General features: G+C 38.2%; 2 protein-coding genes across 4 annotated transcripts in view; one reads left to right on the top strand and one right to left on the bottom strand.

The window, feature by feature from the left end:
* The window catches only part of cep290 (centrosomal protein 290), a 61,696-nt gene extending 57,384 nt beyond the window's left edge, over positions 1-4,312 (bottom strand). Inside the window, exons 1-7 of the mRNA XM_028584925.1 lie at positions 3,519-4,312; positions 2,970-3,047; positions 2,670-2,739; positions 2,526-2,572; positions 1,740-1,874; positions 1,193-1,246; positions 98-244 (exon numbers count right to left, since the gene is read on the bottom strand). Of these exons, the coding sequence (XP_028440726.1) occupies positions 98-244; positions 1,193-1,246; positions 1,740-1,874; positions 2,526-2,572; positions 2,670-2,739; positions 2,970-3,047; positions 3,519-3,632 (645 nt within the window). The 5' untranslated portion in view covers positions 3,633-4,312. The remainder of the gene's footprint in view (positions 1-97; positions 245-1,192; positions 1,247-1,739; positions 1,875-2,525; positions 2,573-2,669; positions 2,740-2,969; positions 3,048-3,518) is intronic.
* The window catches only part of tmtc3 (transmembrane O-mannosyltransferase targeting cadherins 3), a 36,676-nt gene continuing 19,571 nt past the window's right edge, over positions 4,203-21,307 (top strand). The window contains exons 1-6 of one of the 3 annotated variants that reach the window (XM_028584927.1): positions 4,203-4,465; positions 5,429-5,642; positions 5,911-6,129; positions 11,822-11,921; positions 17,631-17,746; positions 18,529-18,701. In XM_028584927.1, coding sequence (XP_028440728.1) covers positions 5,454-5,642; positions 5,911-6,129; positions 11,822-11,921; positions 17,631-17,746; positions 18,529-18,701 — 797 coding nt within the window. In that variant the 5' untranslated portion in view covers positions 4,203-4,465; positions 5,429-5,453. The remainder of the gene's footprint in view (positions 4,466-5,428; positions 5,643-5,910; positions 6,130-11,821; positions 11,922-17,630; positions 17,747-18,528; positions 18,702-21,307) is intronic. The other 2 variants (XM_028584926.1, XM_028584928.1) reach the window with 2 other exon arrangements.

Here is a 21,307-nt window from a genome sequence, read left to right on the forward strand (position 1 = left end):
TTTCACAAAGAGTAAAGCATGGTACCATCACCAGGCTTTCTGAATAAAGGTCTTTTACCGTATTCACCATACAGTAGACAAATAGACTTCCAAGTACCTGAAGGTCTTCCAAGCACTGGTAGAGCTGTCGGTTGGCCAAGTTGAGCTTCCTCTGGGCCTCTGCGTTCTCGTCTCTGGATGGAAATGGCTCTTTCTGGTCCAGCTCTCCGCGATAGAATTCCACATCCTGCTCGAGCTGCTCATTCTGTCAGGGTGAGGAAAGGACAGACTTAGTCTCAGAAAAAGAACTGGATCCAATGCCCTGTGGTCCTACACTATTTTAAAAACACTACATTTGTTATTAAACAACTAGTTTGTCAAAATGAATAGGCAAATATTGCAAATATTTTGATAATTGATAATACTTCTTTCAATAATTTTTCATGCAAAGCTTATCTGGTTCCATCTTCTGAAATGTTGTCTTACTGTAAATTATATTATGAATAGCATTATGAAATTATAGTTAATTGAATATTTTTGGTGACATGGAGGGAGGGGGGGCCCAATCATCTGCATGTAGCCCTACTGCCCGCACTGCAGTCACACAGTTTTACTTTAAACAGTAGCTTGGGCCGGGCTTGGGCATGCTTCGATGGCGTGAGTGGTACCGGAGCGAAAATAGAGCTGTATGGAGTGAGAGATAAGACAACGCTAAACTCTAAACTCCATCCAAAATCCTCCGCTCACACGCTCTGGTCCCTACTGGACACCTTACACTCTCTTATCCTTCTGTAAAAAGCTGTGGCAAAATAACATAAGAATAATTCTGCAGCAGTAAAACGTGCAATAAGTGACCATGTGTTGAGATTTTTTTTTAAACGTGTACTCCATTATACTTGCTCACTTGTACCTTTAAACAACTACAAACACTATCAAACTGATACCTATTTTGAAAAACTAAAACCTAATTTTACTTCACTACCTATATTTCTTACCTTCTTCTTAAGCTTTTTTATCTTTGCCATTGGGTAAGAAAGAGATGAAAAGAGATGATGGATTTTGAGAAAGCATTCATGTGAGCAAATTATGGTAGAGCACATGAGACCACACAAGTTTTAAATTAAGTAAGAATAGATGGTGGACTGACTGAGGATGAAGTGATTAGTGAACAAATCTTCATGATCCGTATCATGTAGTGCCAGATGTCACATACCTCTCTTTTCAGCTTCTTGACCTCATTCTCAGCCTCCTCTGCTCGCACAACCAACTAGGAGAACAAAACAGAGAGTAATAAATGCAGAAACCCTAGATGCACAACATTCCGTAACATTTGCACTTGGCAATATTCTTGCTCTAGTATAATAACCTGTGTTAATCAATGAAATGGGACTAGAAACACTGATGAATAAGATTAGCGCAACTAAAGATTATTACTCAAAGAATTTAAATAGTCACTTGTAATGAACCACTAAATTTTAAATGTTAGTTAAAATATAAAAGATATGCAGTAAACCCACTGGCACCATCTCTTTCCATGAATAACATCAAGGGGCAAAAATAGTTATCTTCAACAGCATGTACTTAATGTACTTAATAATCAATGTCTAACTAATGTCTAACATTAGTTAGACATTGTATCAAGCTTTTTTAGTTAAACCAATGTCTAACTAATGAGCTAATATGTGCTGGTCAGCCAAGGACTGAATACTGAATCCATAGTCCTATGCCATGTGTGGGAATTATGAGCAACATGCTCATACCTCTTCGTTGGTTCTCTTTTCCTTGCCCATTTCTTTCTTTAAATGGGTCAACTCCTTCTCTCTCTGCTCCAGCTGGGTCTCGAGCTGCCGAATCTCATCTCTCAGAAAGCGGGTGTCTGGCCCTGTGCCGGAGTGCTGAGCCATATGGACCAGAAACGAGACAAACAAACAACCAAACAAACAACCCCCACCAAGAAACCTCTTAGTCTCGCATCACCTCCATCTGTTCACAACACTAATATGCATACACTTTTTACTTACAAGTCCTAAAACGAGGATTACCTTATTCTTTGCATAACAAACGTTGGAAGTGCAAATTCTGATTACATACAAACCTTAAAACAATGAAAAAAAAAAACAATCAAGTTGAAACTATAAGTAATGGCTACCAGCAAGCAAGGAATTAGCTGTAATCTTCTTAGGTGCTGTCATTCAATGGTCACCACAACCAATCCCTTTGTAGCTAGGGTTACACTATGATTGGCTAAAAAATTTGGCCGGAAGTAAAAAAAAATAAAAAAACACAAAGAGGGATTTCCATGAATTTGTTTTTGTTTTTCACATGTAATAATATTTACATTGCATCACTTCTGCCTCCTGATAATTGATCATTCACAACACATTGACTCATCCTCTGCATCAGAAAATCTGTACTGACATTCAACCCATTGATTAAAAAGAATCCCTGAGTAGCTCAATAAGTAACATACAATATGTGACATACATTATGAAAGTATGCAGACATGCAGTGTGACAAATACACAGACAGATGCTGAAAAGTATTACCGTGTGCTCTTGTTCCAGCCTCAACACCCTGGCTTGGAGTTCCTTTTCTACGGTGCAGAAGACATGATCAACAATGTAAACGTTACACTTTGTTAGCAAAACTTAAAGATATGACACATTTTGACTACCAAACCTTGCACTAACCGGTTTTAGCATGCTTCACACCAGTGTCCTCGAGAAAGTTGTAAGCAATGGTAACTTCCCGATCCTTAATCTAACAGGTAGAGGGAGAGAAGACAGTTACATCTAAAATATATTATTTTAATTGCAATATTGAAGCAGCATATGCCCACAAAATTGCATCAATGCCAATAATGTTAACTTAAGTTAGTAACTATAAACTAAATATTTTTGCTTATTGACAACACATTATACATGCTAGTGGGCTTGTTGATAGAAATGGGTGGGAGAGATCAGAATCATTGCAACAATAATACTGAGCACCTTCAATAGGGTCTGAAACACTCTGAAGACTTGACTAATGTTCTCCGGAGATTTATCCTTCACCTCCCATTCCTCTGTCTGCATGGAAAGCATGGTGAGAAAGGTGAGAAACAGTAAATGCATAGTCATTTGAACTCATAACAATATTCTGATGGAGCACCAGAACCTGAAACAAAACAGTGATAGAGATGGGACCAAAAAAAAAAAAAAAAAAAAAAAAAAGATATAGCTACACTTTATGCAGTTATGTGAGACTACTATGTGAAATATCCAGGTCAGCAGTGACCACAGAAGGAGAGGGCAGTCATAGCAAAACAATGTGATAAGTACATGTTGTTGACAAAGCCACTGAGCAAGAGCTGTAATACCCTGAACAATAATATCAGGTGAGCAGGAGCAGAGTAGTCTTGCATTGCCAAGTAACAATAGCTACACATGCACAGCACCACTGTATTGCTTGTAATTTTAAACCAGAGAAGCGTTGGTGGATGGGCAACTGAGCAGAAATGTAAGATGTAAATATTACTGGTGTGAAGTGTTGACAATTACCGAAACGAACATGTCGAAGACCTCGTCCACTTGGTCTTTTTCACATTCAAGGAGGCTCGCTGGGTCAATTCTCGTCACTTTATCCCACTTAAAAGCAGCAGGCATCTTGGCCATAGCGTGTTTGTAAAGATTTAACCAAGAATTGAGCAGACACTTAGGTTAAGTGATAACTAGCTAGCTAGCTACACAATGTTACTGGTCGCACAGACGCTAGCTTACACTGAAATGTGTGTAGTTAGCTAACGTTACATTTGTGGTTACGTTTAGGTAACGTCATGTTAACGTTACTCCACAAACTAAGGTAACGTTACAAGAAATTCGGAGATCAAGCAACTCCACCTGTGGTCATGAATTAACTTTTAAGTTAGCTAGACGGTTTGATTTTTAAGTTAAAGGTTTAAACCAAATGTCAGTTATTTTACATCGCTCAGTAAGATGAGTTAAATATGCCAGACGGAGAATATGGGCTAACGTTTACGTTACAGGAGAGTTAAAATGACAGTAAACAACCATCCTGAGGTTCCCATGATGTGACGATTCGGCTGCTAGGTTACCACTGACAACACTAGTTAACTGGCTAGCTAATTAAGCTAACGTAAACGTTAGTCCACAAGATAATACAACTAGTAAAATGTGACCCTACAAGGACCCTTGTACAGAACTTAAAATATAGAGACATGACGAATACAGCATTACCAAAAAGTACTTAAAAGTCGCATTTTAACAACTTGGTATTGGCCACCGAGTCTAGCTAGCTGCATTTAACTCCGTAAAAGAATGTTTAACTTGCGCGGTCACCTCTGCACCGGAAGTGTATTAATAATGAAGCGGAATGCCGCTTGCCGATAAATTGTTTAACGTTACTCCGTATGTGTGACACTGTTAACCATTCCAAGTTATTAGTAACACCTCTACAGTCACCGTCTGCACTGTTACAGACACGGTAGGTAGGACATTTAAGAAAGACTTCAAAAATGCATCTGCATCCACCTTATTCGTCTTGAAGACTGGTGTCCATCTAGTTAGCATTAGCTAACGTTAGCTAAATGTGCCTCATCTTTAGCTAATGTTAACGTTATGTTGCAGCAGCCAGTATTAAATTGTCAGTGCATGCTAACGTTATGGGGTTCTTTTTGTACTTTTATATTAGCGATCGAACAATAGCAATGTTTATTCTTTTAACCAACGCCTGCCGTTGGGTAGCCAGCTAACGTTAGCTATTTAAAGAGGGTAATATTAGCTAGCTAGCAATTGTTTTAGATTGCTGTTACGGTCCACCCTCCTTACAAGTTACCATAACGGGCAACTGAGCCATAACGGTAACTTGTATGGGCAACTGAGCCATAACGGTAACTTGTAACTTGTAAAAAAAATGTTCGTCAGAATCAGCTTTAATGGCCAAGTAACATTAAGTTGGAACATATACACGGACTTTGATTCCGGCTTTTTCTTGCAATCATTATAGTAACGTTAGCTACATACAGAGACATAGACATACGCCTAAAAAAAAGGACAACAAAACTGAACAAGGTAAACATGAACATTTGACTGCTATGTAACGTTACAGATATAAGTTTGTATATAAAAACGTATACATGTATAAAAACTTATACACATTCGTACACACATGTAAACAAGCAGCTCTATGAGTTCTATTGTGACAAGGATGCAACTTAAGAACAACTGTGAAACATGGTTGTTACTTACTGTAACGTACTTATTACTGTATGAGGTTGTTGAATAGACTTGCCCTACCAAGTCCTTTGGAGAGCTGCATTGTTTGTATGATTGAATGGTTGCTTTGGAAATGTTAATTCCAACCAGGAAATCAATCTACATTACAAGGTACCTGCTTCATTGGTGTGCTGTCAGCTAATTGGAATATGTGTCAAACCTCTTTGTTTGTACAGTGATCAATGACGGCTTTGGTCAGCCATGGCTGCCATGTCATGGAAGGAGATTTTACTTTTGACTGGACTGGTGGTGGGATGTTACTGGAACAGTCTGTCGTGTGGCTTTGCATTTGATGATGTCTCGGCAATCCTTGATAACAAGGACCTACGGCCCTCAACCTCTCTCTACAACCTATTCCGTAATGACTTCTGGGGAACACCCATGACTGAGGTAAGTCATGTTCCATGACACACCACTGTGGTTTATCAGTATGGGCTTACTTTTAGTTTACACTAATTTACATTAAGTTTAAGGGGTGATTTCTTATCCGTTGTATTTAGGTCAATGAAGTCCAGTTTCATTTTTAGTAATTTATTTGCAACCTCCTCAAATCAACTTTAAAGTAAATTCAAATAATGAAGGCTTTACTAAACATTTGTCAGCCTTTAATGTCTCTCAATTGGTCAACTGAGGGTATATTTTGTATGTCCCACTACAGGAGCGGAGCCATAAATCTTACCGACCCTTTACTGTACTCACTTTCCGACTGAACTACCTCTTCAGCGAGCTGAATGCAGCTTCCTACCATCTGCTCAATGTTGTTTTGCACGCTGTAGTATGTGTGCTTTTCCTGCGAGTGTGCCGATTGTTCCTGGACAAGACTTCCAGCTTGGTGGCGGCATTGCTGTTTGCTGTGCACCCCATCCACACTGAAGCTGTAAGTGTACATTTACTAGGTCAAGGCTATGTATATAATGTTGTTATGAAAGTAACTTTACATACAATTACAAACTGATATGACGATGTGCGTATTGCTGATAAACTCATCCAGTGGACTTTTGTTTTATTTGTTTTTGTTTATTTAAAGTCCCACTTAAATTGTATCAGTATGTACAATAGTGTTTTATCAGTGTTTTTGACAGATGGACGACCCTCGTTAACCGATTATTAACCGACAAGCAGGCAGCAGAGCTCTGCTTGTCCAAGACGCTCAGACACATTTTCCACGTCTGCAGACTGGTTCCGGTCGCGCAGCCACTATGTTCCATGTGGACACATGCAGCCACTTTCCTGGAACCGCTTATGTGTCCGTGCGACTGACACAGGTCTGCAGCTAACCATGAAGCGTACGTCCAAGCCTGTCTCCATTGCATCCACCTGCGAGGTTGTCAGCTGTCTGTCTGCCTGGCGTACTCTGTGTGTAGTACGGCCAGTTTAACCTGCCAGTCCTCATCGAAAGTGGCATGTGTCACGTAGCTCTCTGCTGTAAGCACCGTAGCTCTCGGCTGTGGGCGTCGTCCAGCAGAGAACCACAAACTTGGCAGAAAAAAGAGCTTAAAACCCAACTTGCTAGTGCAAATTTTGCACTATAGTGTCAGTGAATACGGGTAAAATACAGACTTTCCTTATCCTGTGCAAATGTGCCGCTTGAAAAACAGTTGTTTCTAAATCACATGAGGTCCCATGGTAATACTAGTCTTGTGCAAATAGTGCTTAAAACTGTATAACCAAACAGAGGAACAACACTGACTGTGACGTTAAGTCCAACCATCCGCAGATACATCACACAAAATACAAGATCCAATACATCGGGGGCCTGTTTCACAAAAACAGAATTTATAAATCCAGGATAACCGATAAAGCGAGGCTTGACCTAGTCTAATCTGTGCAGCCTGGCGTGGTGCATTTCACGAAGGCCAAGCCAGGCTGAGGAGGAGCGACTAGGTCGAGCCAGGCTGAAGTAATTCAGATAGATGCGCGTCTACGGCTTTCCTCAAAAGACCGCAAGGTCGATAACAGATTTACTGATGCCAAAATGGAGAATTACGCATTGTTCATACTTTATACAGAGTGAGCAGCAGCTTCTCGTGGAAGTATGATGACGTGAAACACATTATTTGTATAAAAAGAAAAGAAACACGGCCGCTGTAATGAAACAGCGCGAGAAAGCGCAGCAGACGATCACGGACCGACTGAATGCATAAGTAGCCGAAACATATACGTTAACTGGCCACTGCTCTGAATTGAAACCGTCATAATCATACCATTCAGTGATTAGGCTACTAATCATTTGCACAAATTAACTGTTGTAGTCTTTGCCTTAAAAGTAAGCAGAAGATAATGTTCCTCAGGAAGGACGTGTTTTTTTATTTTATTATATGCCTTGCTCCCTCGTATATATGGACATAGAAAATCTAGAAACTATAAAGATATAAAAAAAAAAAAATGAATCAACCAAAATAATTCAAGGTGCATTGGTCAACTATGGAAATGTACAGCATTGTATGTATTGACCTTAGTAAGGGACTTCATTTAAAACACATTTGAAATTTGATCAGCCTTTTCTAATTATCTCAAAAACTGCCATAATATATTAATTAAACTTCTAACAACAATTTGAGCAGCAGTTTTCATACAGCAATATAACAGTAATAATGTCACATGAATAATTATAAAAATAATGGTCACAACTTTAAATAATAACAGTACTTAAATGAACAGCAATATGCACCTGTTGCATTTTAATCCAGGCTGATAACAACAGGGTAAAACCACTGCTGGGTGATCAGAAAAGGCTCCAGGATTAAATAAATCCTGGCTGTTAGCCTGTCTAGCTGCACAGAATAAATCTCCATGGTGATTTATGTGCCTCTGCTTTTGTGAAACCGAGTCAAGGCTTAATTCATCCAGGATAACTGGGAAATCCCGGTTTAAGCCCTTATCTTGGTTTTGTGAAACAGGCCCCCGGTCAGAATTTAGCAGTGCTCCTATTTAGGGAAATGGCAAACATAGTTTTGAGGTCCAAAATGTACATGTCTTCCCTAAACAGGGAATGGGGATTAGGAAATGACTCATCGGCTGATTAATGCTTAAAACATCACCACCTCAACATTGCTCCAACATGCCCACCAGCTCGGATGGGGCATCTAAGTCAGACACTGTTTCGGTTTTGCCACTTCTGAACAGGTGGCTGTATTTATGCCCTTATCTATCTGGTTGGGTTGTCCACAGGATGAATCATTAATGAATTAAGATTTTCCACCCACAAAGAAGCCATTTCAAAATCACATTGTTTTTATGATATAAAAAAAGTCAGTCAACTCCAGTTACTGCAACTTGTCATCTAAACCCTTTCTGTTAATAGAGCAATTATTACTATGGACATTGTTTTGGGCTCCATTGAAAGCTTTTCAACTATATATATATATATATATATATATATATATATATATATATATATATATATATATATATATATATATATATATATATATATATATATATATATATGTATATATATATATATATATATATATATATATATATATGTATATATATATATATGTATATATATGTATGTATATATATGTATGTATATATATATATATATGTATATATATATATGTATATATATATATATATGTATGTATATGTATGTATGTATATATATATATATATATATATATATATATATATATATATATATATATATATATATATATATATATATATATATATATATATATATATATATATATATATATATATATATATATATATATATATATATATATATGTATATGTATATATATGTATATATATATTTTCTTTAAAATTTTTCTGAAGCTCTGTCATTTTTCATACAATGATCTTAAATGACCTGTAACGGCAAACAAGACTAAAGTAAAATGCCATTTCTATATAGTTTTTAGTAAGGCCTCTGCCAGGGTTAGATTTTTCCCGCTTAGTCACAGAATGATTTGTGGCAGGTAGACGGCGCTATAGTAACACATTCTGATGGGTCACTGAAGCCTGTGTTAGCGTATCCAGCGTTTTGAGCCAGGTAAAAGGAAGCAGGAGATTTCTTTATATAAGCCTAATAGTATTTTAATGTTATTTTACAAGTTATCTGCTGTAGTTATGGCTAATAATGGGGCAGGACCATCACAGAAAAGAAGAAAATTAAACAAAGAACTAAAAGCTAAAAGGGAAAGTGAAAGACAAAAGGCAATAACACGCCACACTCGATCGGGCTATCAACAGATGGGAGACAATTATTGTAAATTATTCAAAACCCACCCCGAACTGGCCCCCTCAGGTATGTAATGTTGCTCGTGTAAAGTGCCTGTGGGTTTCATATAATGCGCTATATATCAATCTTAAGTTATTACTACGTTGGTTGCTACAACAAACTCTTAATGCTTTGGCTGGTGACACAGTGACAGTGCTACCCGGTTTAGCTCACGAGACATCCAAAGTAGGCTAAGTTACCGTATGCAACACTTGAAATGCAACAATGCATCTGTAACTTGTTCTTTTATTGTAAATGAATGCTTTTCTGTCGGAGAAATTTATTCATCGCAACTGTATGCCCCCCCCATAACGCTAACTTTATAATATACAGTGGGAAATACAGCACCATAAGGAAAGACCTTTACGACAGCAGGTGTGGTAAAAACGCTAGAATCAAGACAAACTGAAAGTTACATACAGCCACTTTTAAGGTTCTTTTTTAAATTGAAAACTTAGTTGTTACAACTATTATCATGAATGTTATCGGGACCACAAAGTTTATTGGACTTCCGAATCATGATCAGAAACCAAAAACCTTTTTTCTTATTGCTTATCATTTGAACTTGATCTCATTCTCTTCTATAGAGCCTGTCTTAAAAAAAAAACGTCTTCCCCAATTAGGACTTGTAATTCATCCTATTCAACGTAGCTGAACTGATGATCAGACAGGCCCTGACCAGAGTAGAAAAACAAAGAAAACATTCTGCTTTTTGGGACGGAGTGCTACTGTTACACAGCGTGCACCACTGCGCCAATCTTCCTCATGGTGTTTTCTAATCTATGCAGTCTCTCAGACTTCTTGAATGGAAACAATTTGCCTCACAAATGAGCCCTTAGAGTTAGTCCAGCAAATGCCCTTCATGTTATCGCCGTCTGGAATCTCTCTCTGAACGGATCATTTGTTTTTTAGTTATGCTCCAAGCACTGAAGGTCCCTTCATGATAAGTGCGTACAAAGAGTCCTGTGTGTCCCCATGTCTTTCTCAGTGTCTGTCTTTTTGAATGGAGACTTCAGTTTTTTGTATCTCCAAGTATCTTCAAATACCGATTATTTAGTGTACTCCACAACAGTATATTAAGGCTCCAAAATGGCATTCATGGGAAAGCACTCGATGAATAGCTGTGCCCCAACGATGTACAGACACACACACACAGAAAATGGGATTTGTAGTCTAAGTAAATCAGCCAAATTAACAAACCAAACTGTGGTCAGCCTTTCTACCATTCTGTTGAATTAGCTTTGACTGACGCTGGCTGTTTGTAAGCAGAAGTACTGCGTGTTCCTTAGATTTCCTTGTTACTTACGATCAGAGTATCAACTTATTTGGCGATAGCATAAAGTAGCTCTATATTTATTTAGATAATGCCATTCTTTGCTATGTTTATTAACCACAACCAGTGTAATCAAACTAAAACAGTGAATGTAGCATAGTGGCATGTTTTCTTAGTAACCTTGTAGCAAAATGGCTCGGATAAAGTAAGTGTAGCTAGGTATTGTGATCCTGTTCTTGCAGTGTTTTTTTTACAGGCCGAACCATTCAAAGGCCACAGTGATATATACTAGTAATTGTTGTTTTCAGCTAGAGGGGCAGCTAGTGGATTATTTCCTTCACCACTAATTGACAATTAGTTGGTCAGTCAGACAACAATGCATGAGCCTTGTTTTAAATTTATATTGTTTACATCTATCTATAAAATTGTAACCCTGTTGTAATGCTTAGTGTGCTCTTAAGGGATACACACAAATCACAACAGACTCTTCTTTTGTAAAGGGCTTTTTAGAACCTTTTGTGGGACCTTATGTGTTTTTAAAATATGTCTATCTTTAAGAACTCATGCCTTTAGATACGGTGGAAGTGAGAATGTTATTTCTTCCACACGAGGGCAGTCATCATTTACACAAATGACGGACGCTAATGTCAGAGAGGCTGCTTTACAAAGATCTTGTCATCCGCTAAAAAAGGATTTGCCTGAATAGACCTGTTTTCACAGCTGGATGGAAGGGGTTACCGACCAGTTGTAGACACGTGTGTAATGTTCCCAAAGAGATTAGAACTAGATCTGTGTGATATATATATATATATATATATATATATATATATATATATATATATATATATATATATATATATATATATATATTATAATTTATTTATTTTTTCCACTTGAGGTGTATATGATTTATCTCTGGTGGTTATTGAACCCTGCGGTGAAATGTGTTCATGTTTGTGCGTGTTCATGTGTTCCCTGTCATTGTAACCAACACTGCCGATTTTAAAATGAACAAATCGGTACAGACGTGCCCCATTACTGATGGATGTCACTTTTTATCATCAGGTCACAGGTGTGGTTGGCAGAGCTGAACTTCTCTCTTCAATCTTTCTCCTGGCTGCTTTCCTGGCCTACACGAAATCAACCGGTGCAGACAACTCCATTGGTAAGGTGTGTGTGTGTGTGTGTGTGTGTGTGTGTGTGTGTGTGTGTGTGTGTGTGTGTGTGTGTGTGTGTGTGTGTGTGTGTGTGTGTGTGTGTGTGTGTGTGTGTCTGTGTGTGTGTGTGGGTGTGTGTGTGGGAGGGAGGGGGAGGGAGGGAGGGGGAGGGGGAGGGAGGGAGGGGGAGGCGTGAGAACTAGGTTTGTGTCAACAGAAAGGGTTGGGATAGGATCCAAGACCTGGCTTGCAGGAATACTGTCAGTGTTCAGAAGCTCAAGGCCACAGTTTATGTTCGCAGCAAGATTAATTCAAATGGAATATCCTATGTCATTTAATAGCATTGTTTTTTGAAGTCTACTGTAATTACTTCACATTGTTACAGTGTTCATTGCTTAATTTTCTAATGCAGTTGCACCTGCATTTGCTGTGTTTTGTCTGTGGTTAGTAATTTGTTGTTGGTTCTTCATGGACGGGAATCTGTCACATAGTTAAAGGGTGGGGTTTGTTTTCATTAAATGCACCTGTATATTTTTTTTTCTATAATTGCACCCTGAGGCAAATCTCTATCGCAACCTTTTAATTTCTGGTTACACTTGAAGTTTTCCACATAAGAGTGACATGACACTGTCATGAACGTGTCATAAAACATTAGAAACAAGTCATAAACATTTATGACCTAGCGCTAAGTGTCATTCGGTTTTTGTCATGACAAGTTATGGTTAGGGTTAGGGTTCATGTGTCATGACTGTGTCATGACAGTGTCATGTGATTGTCATGTGTTCATGACAGTGTCATGTCACTTTTATGTAGAAAACTTCAAGTAAAGTGTTATCTAATTGCTTATATAACCATGAAAGCCTTTTAAACTTGTAATTGGATTCACTAGTTATGTTTCATAGTTATGTTTCATTCTTCTGTTTACATTTCTAACAAACCAACAGAAACCACAACAGTAAGTTGTGGCAGTAACTTGTTAAGTTTTAACTACAGCCCAATCAATACTGGATGTCTTAATGACGTATGTGAGAGTTTAAAATAGGATAACGAATCAGCATCCTGGTGTCTAGGATTGGGTGGGCGATCATGAACCGTGGCAGGGGACCTATGTTGCATATTGAATTCAATTTCATTTATAGTGTCAAATCATAACCAGAGTTACAGTGGTGCTCATACGATTATGAACCCATGCTAAAGTTGAGCTAAAAAGAGGAATAAAAAAAATTATCTTGTGGAAATTGATCTTAATGCCTTAATTAAAAAAATTAGGAAAAATCCAACCTTTAAGGACACCAATTTTCTTTATGAATGAATAATATATCGTAAATAAATAAATGTTCTTCCTTTTTAAAATACAGGGGGCATAAGTATACACACCCCTATGTTAAATTCCCATAGAGGCAGGCAAGGTTTTATTTTTAAAGGCCAGTTATTTCATGGATTCAGTTAAGGCATTAAGATCAATTTCCAAAAGATAATTTTTTTTATTCCTCTTTTTTGTCAACTTTAGCATGGGTTCATAAACTTATGAGCACCACTGTATCTCAGGACACTTGGCAGATAGAGTAGGTCTAGACCATACCCTATAATTTACAAAGAACCAACAATTTCCCAAACAATATTATTGTCTCTCTCTTTCACTTCATTTCCTGGAATAAACTTGTCAGTGCTCTGTTACAAACAATGTGATGTCAATACTGTTACTAAATTAACAAAAACTTAAAATATCTACCATTATATCTGTGATGAGCTAAAATTGGCCAACAGTATCAGCCATGCTGACAAATCGGTCTAGATTCAACCTTTGTTGATTCTTTGGCATGGCTTGTATTTGTGCAGGTTGTTGTGTTGGAATCGCCTGCCCGTCTGTCAACACTGTTTCCTCAGGCACATGGCAGCTCTTTTAAGCTGTGTCCTAGTTCAAAGGCTAAATCCTTGAAAGACCTGAAGGATGAAACTGTTCTTCCTTCCTTAATGAGAACAAAACTGATTAATTCAGGCTGTTCTCATTCAGGCAGTTCGCATTAAGTCACAGAGTTGAATATTTTAAAGTTTATGACATACGTTTCCTTTAATTGGTCATTATAGAATAAATAACACTGGGAATCGCGGGGGGGGGAGTTATACAACAGTGCATACAAGACAAATGTGATATTTCAGATGGTAGATAGGGCTGCACGATTATGGCCAAAATGATAATCACAATTATTTTTGATCAATATTGAGATCACAATTATTTGTTGATGTGAACCAAAACAAATTTTATTGTCACATAGGCTAATTATAACTGCTTTTACATCCATATTGTGCTACATTCCTGCTAATACATACATTCCTGCTAATACATCCATATTGTGCTACATTCCTCTTCCTTTATTGAAGGATACTGTGAAGGAGTATGCCATTTCAGCTGTTGTGCGACCGCTTTCCACACATGAAAGATACAGGCAACGCAGTTTTCTGTTCACGTTAACGGCGCATGTGGTGCCCGGTATCTACCGGACGAAATAGCAACGCGGATTTCGGTGGCTCATTACACTACCACTTACATGTCTGCGTTGCGCTCTGATGCTCCAAAACCCACGTTAGAGGCAACATAAACATCGCTGCATGTCACGCTAGTAAACACTAATGACACATTACGCAGCAGGGAACGTTAGCCTTCCGTTAGCTACAGTAGTAACTGGATTAAACACGGCTAAAATGCTGACAGCTAAACGATGTAGTGTGACTGTATTTCACTGGAGAGGATTCTAACAGCGGGACGTCCAACAGTCTGCTGCTAAAGCTATGAGCTAAAAGACACAAAGTAGCACTATGGTCACTGCTGTTGTCTGAAAAACAAAACCGACGGGACTAGGGTTGGACGGTAATACGGTATACCGCGGGGTCTTAAAAATAGCAACGGTATCAGTTTCAATGCCGTCATAAAAAAATTGCAATGCACTTATATAGGAGACAAGGATTTAATATTAAATATAATTTATGTAATTATGTGTGGTTGTCATCACGTGTCAGTGTGGAGGAGAAAGTAGGTTTTTTTGTAAGTTGTTATATTATTGTTTTTAGTATTAGTATTCAGTTTCTGAACGGTGCACAAGCCAACAGTTTGGTGACGCCGTCTGAGCCTTGCGTCATAATTTTTAATTAGTCACGGTAATACCATATACCGCGGTAAAATAGGGAGGAGGTTTGAGGCTATCAAAATTTGGATACCGCCCAACCCTAGATGGGACAAAATGTTGCGTTTACTGGTAAACTGGTAAACCTTGTGACCAGCTTATGATGACCGCCTGCTACCTGTTGTGGAATTTTCCTCACGTTACTCTGTCCTCTGACTGTCTACATCTAGAAACTAAGCTGCGCAGTGCAGGGAACAACTCTGATTGGCTCATGGAGGCACGTGATCAGACAGTGATTTATGGAGCGCTAGATTGGCTTTGCAAAAACTTTGATAAGGAGCGTTCTATGAACGGAATGACGCATTTTAAATATCGCTCGATCACGCAAATTTGATCGTGGGAAGCCCAAATCGTGATCGGGATTTAAAATTTGATTAATTGTGCAGCCCTAGCTGGGCTCATGCAAAATATGTCCATATAACTTCCATTTCCCTGTAATGATTAACATCACCCACCCTGCTGACAAGATCAAACACCTGGCATCCATTATTTTTGCCCTGGCTTTTTTCAGTGGTTTTGCAAAGTGCAAGTGATATTTTCCCAGTGATTGATGAAGTGCAAATGCTTGACTGTAATATTTCCTGACTTATCGCGTCGAAGAGGATTGTCTGAACATTATCGATTATCGGGCCGTTTTTTAGGCAGTTTGCAGATTATCTGTATCAGCGTTTTATTTGCCTGATAACCAATAATAAAATAAAAAAAAAATGCTACTTTGGCTCTGCTACACCTCTGTGTGTGTCCCCATGATTCGGTTTCACTCACCATTGAGTCTGACTTAATGTCCCGCCCCCAACACTATCTGACTATCTTTTAAGGTGTATTAAGTTGAAAGTTTCAAAGTTATTAAATAATTGCTTAAAGCATTTAAATGAAGTTTTGTGTTGGAGTTTGTAACATTCCAAAATCTTAATTTCGACCTAAAGATTTTAATTTTCACTGTATATGCAAATCGATTCCAAATATTAGTTATCACAGGGCTTAAAGTATTCCGGCACCGTGCCGGATCTCCAGTGTGCGGCCGTGAGGAGAAAAAAAAAAAAAAAAAAAAAAAAAAAAAACTTGCATGCGGTTTAATATTTTTGAGTCAATTGATTTCACATACCAATCATATAAGAGCAACGCAGCTCTAACTAACATAGGGTTGAAAGTAATCGGGCCTGGTGCCGGATTTCTGGCATGAATATTTTAGAAAAATAAATAAATAAAAAAGTCCACATGGGATTTGTTCATCAAACTTCCACCTACCAATGAAACTATAGTTCTAGCCAATCAGATGCAAAGTAGGGCGGGTCTTTGCCAAAAAGCGAGAGTGCGGTGTGGTCTCCGTGGTAACGCGGCTAAAAAAAAATGGATGCAAAGTTTATCAAACTTGGAGCATGTAGATACAGGCAGCTTTAGTTGAGAAAGTAGTTAAAAAATAAATGGCGCTCGGCATGAATAGAGGACAAGAGGAAAAGGGTGGAGACCATAGACAGTATATAGTGGAGACGGGAAGTTGTTCAGCACTTGGTGTCTCAAACTAAGGGAGCCGGGTGCTTCTGCAGCGCATGTTCAAGGAAGACACTGGACGGCAGCAGCGGTAACAAAGTGCTGGCTAGTCATTAGATGCTAGTCACAAAGCTTCGGTCCGTGCACTCTGTCATACGAGTACGTTACCGTCAACGACCGCTACCACTGCGACTGTTCCTTTACTGACCGACCGTGATACAAACAATACGTGTGTGCACGTTCATAGCGGTATTAGCGGAACATGATTTGTAAAAGCTATCTGAAGCCCAAACTGCCTTGACAAAGCTTTCTGTTTGGAGTCAGCATGGCAGTTATTTAAACATAACGGCCCTGTCCCAGAGTTTAGACATCTAGCTATATGAAAAGATAAACAATGCAACGTTTTTAATAAATGTAGCCTAAATAAAGCAGCTAATGTCAACATGGACAAAATCATGAATGTACTAATTTGCTTTTTTGATGATGACCTGGCCAAAGTAGTAAAGTTTAGTTTTCACAATGATTCATTGAAGGATTATATTATTGCAATATGTAAATCCACATTGACTTTTAATTAATTATGGTTGGAAGAAGTAAAAATTATGACTTTTATTATTGTGTAATGTCAGAAAGACTTTAACTGTTTTGCCAGTCAAATTAACTTGATGAGTGCATATTGAAATATTACACTGTTGGCAAAAAATGCATCAGATTGATGCTTTAAAATATGGAATATTTAAAATTTTCTTCTTTCTTTTTTCACTTTAAGCCCTGTTATCAGTTTTATTAACTACTAATAATCTGTATCAGCCTTGAAAAAACGGTATCGGTCGGTCACTCCATTAAAGAAAGGATAAATGGCTTGTGTCAAGGAAAGCGGTGGGAGGGCTGCATTGCAATAGGGGTTGGTGTATTATTTATTATTTGGATCAAGAAAATCTGTACCAAGAATTTGCCCACTTGGTTTAAAATGGACAAACCAATGTAAAAGGTTGTATATAGGTTGTCTGTTATTTGTGTATACATTCCTTTTTTGTTTTTCAGTTTGGGCTCCCATTGCGCTTACAGTTGTGTTGGTGGCTGCAGCGACACTGTGTAAGGAGCAGGGAATCACTGTCGTCGGCATCTGCTGTGTCCATGAAGTGTTTGTTGCGCAAGGGGTAAGGCTCCGAAACTTGGTCACTCTTTGTTCCTATTGGTCACACACCTGCTACATCAAAGCATTGCTGGCTTTATACTAGAGGCGTTTTAAGCATAAATTGAAAGGGAGTGTTAATAAGTTATTGCCATCTGGATTTAGTTAAGGGTAGATTAGGTATAGGTAGTATATCAGACCGATTAATATTCAAAAAACACTATTTTTGTCATACTGCCCATGGCTGCTGCACCTGTATTTACCCTCCGTAAAAGACCACCTGTCTCTTTAAAGCCCCCGAAAAAGCCAAATCTGCTTTCCGTGTCAGCGTTCCTGTTGTTGCTGTCTCTGTACAGTCAGGGGGCTATATGAGTATACAGAGTATACAGCAGGACTTTGTACTGTGAAAAAAAACAATAAAGGCTTTTAAACCAAATATTACACATCCGGACATGTTCCAGCAGTAATGTGACCTGAAATTGGGGAGAATTTACCGACATTGTCAGCCAAGATTACAGTTTCTCATTTTACCTCCGATTACAGTTGGGAAATCTGAGGTTTTTACTCACAGGGATTTATCTGAAATATGTTTACCTCATTAATTGAAGCTTTGGCCATGTTTAACATGAAAATCTGACAGTGTAACATTATAGATATGACAGAAAATACGGAAGAACATAATAGTTTCTCTTTTAAATGTTTTACATCAAAAGCCAAAATCACTCTGAAAGTGTGTAGGAACCCCTTGCGCTATAATGTTGAGTTGACTCTTCCTTCCTGTGTTTCTCCTTTTTGCTATTCTCTCAGTTTACCTTGCCCATGCTGTTGGACACACTGCGGCGAGTATTTCAGGGTAAAGATGGTTTCCCCTACGCTGTCCTGCAAACTCTGCTAAAGCTCATTGTCCTTGTCATCAGCACCCTGCTGCTCGTCATCATCAGGGTCCAAGTCATCCAGTCTCAGCTTCCTGTCTTCACCAGGTAGGCAGCATTATCTCATCAGCTGTAACAAAAGGCTGCTCAAACTGCCCTATTGTCGACTACAATGTTTTTTCATTGGTGTATCAGGAATTCATTGTACAAATCAAAAACACTAAAAGTTTACTTTGCACAGTAATTGTTATTGATACAAACCGTTGTTTTTAGTGTTTTGTAGTGAAATCTTGGCCAGTATTTAAAAAGTCTAGCTCTGCAGCTGCTGTATCTTATCTGCACAAAAGGAAAAGACATTTGTAAACAGTAAAGGGCAGTGGAATACAGTCAGTCATGATTTGAATGCAAATGGATTGCAGGATTATATAAACACATTATACAAGTCTGGTTCTTTATTCATTTCAGATTATGTAATAGTTTACATAATGTCCTTCTTATTTGATTAAAGTAGAAAATCTTCCCATGGCTTCTGACTTCCTGCTGCTGATGGGTGTTATTTACAGGCCTACAACGTTTTTTTGTAGTGCATGAAGTTCTGCATTTAAAATAAATTATACATACTGTACATTTGCATTGTACCTAGAGTGTAGCTCGAATTCCTTGATTTCAAAGGTTAGAATCAATCAGTTGTGAAGAGTTCAATGGGACTTTTACCTAGTTAAATACTAGGGGTGTGAATCTTCACTTGTCCCACGATCCGATTACGATTATCCTGTCAACGATTCAAATCGATTCGATATCCCGATGCATCACGATGCGTCACCTCCTCAATATTATTATATATTGCTACACATGGTTTTCATCAACAAATTCAAGCAGTCAGATATATACGAACTCTTAAAAAAGACACTTCTTGAATGTAGCGGAGTCTGAACAAAACAAAAGGCAAAAACCAAAAAAGCAACGACCGGAAAATCAATCAGCAACATCAGTAGGCAATAATCGATTATAATCTGTCACTGCCTCTATGCAGAATCGTCTAGGTCTGCATCACGATTCATCGATGCAATGATTATTTCACCACCCCTATTAAATAAAGGACCTGAAAACCACTAAAACTATTTCCTGTAATCCTCGTACATGACAGTGAATTTAAATAGAGAAAAGCTAGTGTGTTTTTTAATATTTATGTTCCTCAAATGCTTTCTAATAAGTTATGAGCATCGAAGCATACATAATGTGGCTCCCTAACACATGCTGATGACAAATGTATTTGGCATGTGATATTTATGCTGTAATGGGATATTTATGGTGTTGGAGGTAACTGTGAGATTGTTATCAATTCTTGGGGGGGAAATTACAATTTACACTCTTTTATTACACACTACACACAGGCCTGAAATACACACACATGCTCAGGTCCTTTTCCATGCACAAATGGAGAGATGTCAGAGTGAGTGAGCTGTGACTGCTGGACAGGCACCCTGAGCGGTTGGTGGGGTTTGGTGCGTTGTTCAAGGGCACCTTGGCAGTGTGGTGAACTGGCATCTCTCATCAGCTACCAGTCCACACTCCGTACCTCGGTCCGTACGCGGACTTGAACCAGCGACCCTCTGGTTCCCAACCCAACTCCCCACGGACCGAGCTACTGCCACCCCAAATCACAGCCCTAAATTAATCGTATCATATAGCATTCTAGTAATTATTCACGGGAATTATTATTATTTGTCAAAGCATACTTATACTGTAGGGTAATACGTTTAAAAGACCAAGACTAAATATGAAATGTATTAATCCATGAACTGTCAGGTCTAAAATTCTGCTTTATAAATGATGTTAAAGATTAAAACTGTCTTACTCCAAAAGTCTAAAATCCTTTTGCGTGAGGGTGTGTTGTTTGTGACCAACTGTGGTGGTGTGGGGCACTTTATCCTTACAAGGACATACTCGTCAACCTTTCTTCATTATTAGTTTTATGTAGATAAGGAGGACCTGCATTTTACAAGCTGCTGTTTTTATTCAAAAGATTAGTTAAACAAAAAAAAATGTATTCACTGACCGTTTGTTTTCATTCAAACTTTGTTAAAATAGTGTGCAGGCCAAACCATGGATCATTAAACTAAAGTAATGAATTATTGCTAAGATTAAATTGCTGCTTTATTTACACTAAATTACCTACCTAAAACTGCAAGTGTCAAAAGCTGAGCCAATTTACTTGAGTAAGTAAAGTAAGTAACTTTAGCACTAAACTAAGTAAGTTTAGTAAGAACAATTGTAAAAATATTTATAGTTATATTTAATTGTCTAAACTTTTTTTTTATCTGTACAGGATTCCACAACAAACTAATGGTACGTAACCTGATGGCATTTGATAACAAAGATAAAATTCCAGACAATTTGTCTAGATATGCTAATCCTTTAGCTGTAATCCCAAAGATGTCTCCAGATTGTCTGAAAGAATTTCTGGGATCAAGCCATAACAATACTGCATGTTTAGATTGCCACGATTCCAGTTGTGATTAGTTGCTAAAGAAGTGATCTTCTGAAACAAGTTCGGACTACTGCTGTACCGGAGCAGTTTAGATCAAATACAGGCTGGATTAAACGCCAAAGGGAGACGGATTATGAGTTAGGGATATGGAAAAGTCACTGGCAGTTGTTTAGACATGTTCAGTGTGACTGCAGGATAAACACTGTCTTCATTCACATTTTTG

The sequence above is a fragment of the Perca flavescens genome, chromosome 8, assembly GCF_004354835.1.
Source record: "Perca flavescens isolate YP-PL-M2 chromosome 8, PFLA_1.0, whole genome shotgun sequence".
Taxonomy (NCBI): Eukaryota; Metazoa; Chordata; class Actinopteri; order Perciformes; family Percidae; genus Perca; species Perca flavescens.